Raw genomic sequence first — 5,418 nt, forward strand, 5'->3', positions numbered from 1 at the left:
GGAATCATGAAAATACAAATTTTATCACTCAGTGTCTCCAGTTATGCTGCTGCTGCTGCTGTATCTGCCATCAGGAAGCCAAGCTGTTCATGTTGGACTTGGAGCCAATTTAAAAAAAGAAAACAATCATGACTAAAAGTTTTGACAGTGTCAGAAATTTGTGCTTCAGCTTTTTTAAATGTCTCCATCTCATAGAGAACAAAGCAATTCATACATTTTAAAGGCTTTTATTGGCAAATAAATCAAATGGATGCACAGTTAGTATTTACAGTGTTGACCCTTCTTTGTAACCTCTACAGATCTCCGTAATGTGCTCTAGATCCATTCCTGCCTCATCAGCACTCCAGTTGATCAGATTCTCAATCTCATTAATACTCGTGGAATTTTCTGGTCCTGGATAGGAGATATTAATATGCAGATCTCTGAGCCTCTGAGATCACTTTACTATGTGACGTGGTGCTCCATCATGGTGAAAAAGGCACAGACTGTCACCAAACTGCTCCAGGATTGTAGGAAAGAGCTGCTCTTTGGTCAATCCTCAACTTTTCTGAACATTTATAATTTTGACATTAGACATTTTTTAAAATATTCCACCCTCATCTAGTTTTATTTATTTTCATCTTGATAGTCTGTCATGTTTGTGGTTTTTGAGTAGGCAGGTTCTTTGACAGCTGCTTTTCAAAAACGTTCAGACTGGAGCTCCATGTGAAAACATGTAATGATCCTTTAAACACTGAACAGCTGTAGCCACGCTCAGTGTGATGTCACAGAGCCCAGGAGTGACATCACTGCAGCATTACACCTGGACTCAGGTCTGAAGTGGTCTACAGTGTGGCCTCTGCTGGTTCAGTCGGTGTCCTGGAGTCAAGAAGTCGTCTAGAACGCCCCCTGCTGGACCTTCCTGAACAGCTGCTGTCTCTGCTGGGCCGTCATGGTTTCGGCACTCTGCAACAGGTTTGCGATGATCAGCGTCTGCTGCACGCTGGCCGATTTGACCCAAATGCGTCCGTTCATCCCGACCACGAGCTCACATGGGAAAAGCTGCTCGAGGTCTGAGCGGATGTTGCTTTGGGGTGCCAGCAGCCTGAAGGGGGGGGGAGTAATATTTAGGCTTTATTATAAATTATCCTAAATACAAATGCTGGTGTCATTACATGAGCTGCAGAGGGTGCCGTGTGTCAGTTACCTTCTGACGAGACCAAGAGAGACTCTGAATAGCAGACCTCCTGTTCCAAACACTCCCATCCCATTGGCTCGTCCTGAGCTGTCAATACACACAAGCTCTGGTTCCATGTCCTTATTGGCTATGAGGAACTGAGCAAACACCAGGTCGCCCATCTGTACAGGTGACACACAAACACACAGGGAGGAGAGAGGGGGAATCATTACAGTGGCTCTCTTTAACCTAAAGGTGGATTACCTTTAGAGTTCCCTGCACACCAAACTCCAGTCTGATTTTTGGATACCTGGACGTTGGGTCTGTTCCTCTTGGTCGCCCCTTCGAATGCCAGGTAGGACAGAGACGCCTGCTCACTCCCTCCGAAGTCCACCTTGAAGATATCTCCAGATTTGGCGGTGACGATCCCGATGATGCTCTCTCCTTTAGCTGGGACATACTGAGGATAAAGAGAGACATAATCAGCTCCCAGCACGCACTGCTTTACATTCCGACGCAGCTTTACTGCGCACTTCCACTGGACACTGCCAGACTCCATTTCAATTTTTGTATACTTATGAATTAACCTGCAGGAGGAAGTTTCAGACCAAAACATGAGAGCTTCCGGAGGTCTGCTTGGTGCTGAGATTAATTCAGGGTTATACTTTAACACTGAGAGAAACACACTTTTCACGCTTCCAGGTTTCTGAGATAAATTAGCATCCAGAGAGCAGAAAACCAGCGCCTATCGATGAATTATGTTAGCAGAAACTCACACTGGCGTTATCTTACTAATATTTCTCTCACCCTTCTCTGTTGGGAATCGATCCAGAACACGTTGGGCTCCTTGTGTCGCAGCACGCCGCTCTTACACACCACTAGCCGGCCACCGCAGCGCCGCAGGCCCGGACCGCACACCACCTTCTCCGACTTCACCGGCGCCGTCAGAGAAATGTTCTCTTCGGCCTCGAAGGAGAACTCGTCCCCCGGTAACAGCACCTCCCCAACCCTTTCCTTCACGGTAGAAAACATGCTGCCGCCTATTCTGTTGTTGTTGTGTTCCACCGGAACCCCCCCCCCCCCCCCCAGTAAGACACGCAGGAAACATCCAACAGCGCCCTCTGTCAGTCAGGAGGTATTGCAACAAGCTGGCAAACATGCCAATAATTTGTTGGTAGATTTAAAAAACAAAACAAAAACAAATACATGTGTGACCCAAACCATTGTTACCAGGTCTGACTGATCTTTACTTCATTTTTAACACGTCTCTTTATTAAATATGATATTTAAAATCACAAAGTGATTATAAATTGAGAACAAAATCATACAACATTATAGTGTTATTTTATTTGCCAGATACTTTGGTATGACAGTAGATTGAAAGACAAGAAAAACAAAAAATAGGGTTGAGTCTGAGAAAAAAGGTTCAACAGTGAAGTCCCAATTGTATCAACAAACAATTAAATAAACAGTGAAAAAACAAAAATCCAAGCGTTACGTTATAATTTACAAGAAAAAAAAGTGTCATTTACAGTGATGATCATTGTACACCTAAATAAACAACTAAATAAATACATAAATATGTAGATAGGGGATCTAATCTAAATTAATTTGCAATACAACAGTTATGTCACATTATATAATTAATGATTTAGTTGTTACATTTTGTGTCTTGATAAATTCTCAATCATCCAGGAAAGTAAATCTCCAAAAAGTTGATTCTGTTCATCTGGACGTAGCGTTTTTGTGGGAGAAATGTTTCGTCACTCATCCAAGTGACTTCTTCAGTCTCAGCTGACTGCAGGTTTCCCCAATCTTATAAACAGTACATTTGCATAATGACTGAAACCAGCCCACTGAAGGAACAATGGGCTGTGAGGTCAGTTCCTTAATCATAATTATGCAAATTCTCATGACCATTGATCAACAACCACTGACCTAAACCCACTGATCAAAGACCACTGATCAATGGCCATGAGTACCATTCACAGAGAGTTGGGGAATGGCTGCAATCACAGCATTGTAAGATGGTGAAAGATGTACCCTTAGGCCCCCTCCTCGATTCAGAGATGGTCTTTCCCTTTTCACGTAAATGGCCTCCTTGACTCCGCGCTCAAACCAGCGTTCCTCCCTGTCCAGGATGTGTACATCCTCATCCTTGAAAGAGTGTCCACTGGCCTGTAGGTGTAAATAGACTGCAGAGTCCTGTTCTGACGAGGTAGCTCTTCTGTGTTGTGCCATCCACGTAGCTGGCAATCCTCCTGGCACTTAACAGCGTACACTATGTTACTCTGTTTGTGTCGGGGGACCCGATCCTTGGGGTGGACCAGTTTTTGGCGCAGCGTGTTTTGGGGGTTTAAAAGCCACAGAGACCCGGTGTTTAGAACTGGGGTGGACCGTTTTTTTTCTAAACACCGACTGAAGAAGTCACTTGGATGAGTCACTAAAACGTTCCTCCCACAAAAACGCTACGTCCAGACTTCAACTTTGCAGCCGCTCCGACTAAACACAACAGGAAGTCCGCCATTTTGAATTAAAGGTCACATTTGGGCTCTGATTTTACCATTTCCACGCCTTGTACTTTCGCGAACTCCTCCTTGGGATTTGGTTGTATAAGCTTCATATTTGGTCAGTGTCAACTACACACCTGGGCTTTTGTAACAGATATTGAATAGAAAAAAGTTTGGACTTTACCACAAAGGTTTTTCTTAACGAACAAAATTAAAGAGATTTCCTTTAAATTGATTCATAAGTTTTACACCACCAAACAATATTTGTTCAAATTTATGGCTGAAATAAATGTAAATTGTACCTTCTGTCAAGAGCAACCTGAAACTGTTACTCATTTGTTTTGGTTATGTAAATTTACATGTAAATTCTGGAAGGATTTCCACAAGTTTATTACTGACTCTGTTCTCCCTAATTTTCAACTATACTACAAGGATGTTATCTTTGGCTATTATAATTTTAAAGACAAGGACAATGATGCTTTCTTCTTTATAAATTTGGTTTTATTTTTGGCAAAATTTCATATACACAAAAGCAAAGTCCTCGGCAGAAAGCCTGAACTTCTTGTATTAAAAATGGAACTTGCACAATATATAAGGACAATCTCCTCATCAAAAAACACTAAGGCTCTCAAGACTGTTAACATCTGTAACCGTTTGAAACTGCTAACTTGATTTTGGCTCTTGCAAACTTTTGTTTATTTATTTTCCCCTTAATTTATTTTATTTTTGTACTCACTTTTGTCCCTGTCACTCTCTTTGTTCCTCATTGTAATACTGCAATGTTATCTTTTATGTGATTCCTGTTTTACTTGACTGTATGTCTAAAATGTGATAAATAAAGTTTAAATTAAAAAAATAAACAAAAACTACACACCCGGGCCATGTTAAGTTGCGGAGCTTTTGAGTTTTCGGGATACGGTGAGGCCGTGGCGCCACGGCGAATTTCGATGACTCGCCATGAAAATCTTACTGCCTCTCATTCTGTCATACATGGTCCGATCTGGACCAAAGAGCACACATATAATAAGGCTCCACCCCTGAACATTTTTCAACTGCCACATTTGACACCAGGGAGAGCGCCACCTAGTGGGAACAGGAAATGCCATGTTTTACACTTTGGGGTACAGTATTGTGATGGGTGACATCTGAAACCTCAAATTTCTCCAGGAAAGCCTTAAGGAGTTGGTCTTGGGTTACAGTGAAAACTGACTTTTCGCAAAAGGGTGTGACCCCAGCAGCATGGCGAATATTGATGTCTCGCCATTAAGAAACAAATTAGTATAACTCAATGAAATCCAATCTGATCAGTACCAGACTTTACAGGCATGATGTCAGACCTGCCCTGAACAGATTGATGTGCCCATTTTTCTTTGGGCACCTCAAAAGCAGTGAATATCACGATCAGTCCCTTGTGATGCTTCAGTGAGAAAATTGTGACTTTAAACTGAACGGCGCACCCTGGTGGCAATGCAGTTCAACATGAAAGATGAAGCGGATTTTGAGGGGCTTGGACAGTTTAAAATGTCTTGAAATTTGGCGTACACCTCCAATGTGATGAGGGCTTTCAGATTCTCTCATCACGTTCATTGAATAGCGCAAAATGGCTCCACAGTGCCCCCTACAATATTTCAAAACATCAGCCCTCGCTCTGTGTTTCATCTATGAGTCTGAAACCTGGTAAGCTTATGGAAGATATCAAGATGTACAAAAAAGTCTCTTGGAGCAATATCCCAAATCCAACAGGAAGTCAGC

At 42.4% G+C, this 5,418-nt stretch overlaps 1 protein-coding gene across 1 annotated transcript; it reads right to left on the reverse strand.

Annotated features, from left to right (window-relative positions):
• Nucleotides 1–211: 211 nt before the first annotated feature.
• exosc3 (exosome component 3) lies at nt 212–2,207 on the reverse strand. Its single transcript, XM_063485053.1, has 4 exons — nt 1,964–2,207; nt 1,467–1,616; nt 1,187–1,338; nt 212–1,084 (listed from the first exon to the last, which is right to left on the reverse strand). Exons 1-4 carry the CDS (start codon nt 2,186–2,188, stop codon nt 877–879), a joined length of 735 nt encoding a protein of 244 aa, XP_063341123.1. The 5' UTR covers nt 2,189–2,207; the 3' UTR covers nt 212–876.
• Nucleotides 2,208–5,418: the final 3,211 nt, after the last annotated feature.

The sequence above is a fragment of the Pelmatolapia mariae genome, linkage group LG2 (genome assembly GCF_036321145.2).
Source record: "Pelmatolapia mariae isolate MD_Pm_ZW linkage group LG2, Pm_UMD_F_2, whole genome shotgun sequence".
Classification (NCBI taxonomy): domain Eukaryota; kingdom Metazoa; phylum Chordata; class Actinopteri; order Cichliformes; family Cichlidae; genus Pelmatolapia; species Pelmatolapia mariae.

Bases quoted from the DNA above. Each gene is read 5' to 3' on its own strand.
- exosc3 (XM_063485053.1), bottom strand. From the start codon at position 2,188: ATGTTTTCTACCGTGAAGGAAAGGGTTGGGGAGGTGCTGTTACCGGGG. The intron at 1,617-1,963 runs GTGAGAGAAATA...CTTTATCCTCAG, and splicing joins TCGATTCCCAACAGAGAAGG to TATGTCCCAGCTAAAGGAGA. The intron at 1,085-1,186 runs GTAACTGACACA...CCCCCCCTTCAG, and splicing joins TCTCTTGGTCTCGTCAGAAG to GCTGCTGGCACCCCAAAGCA.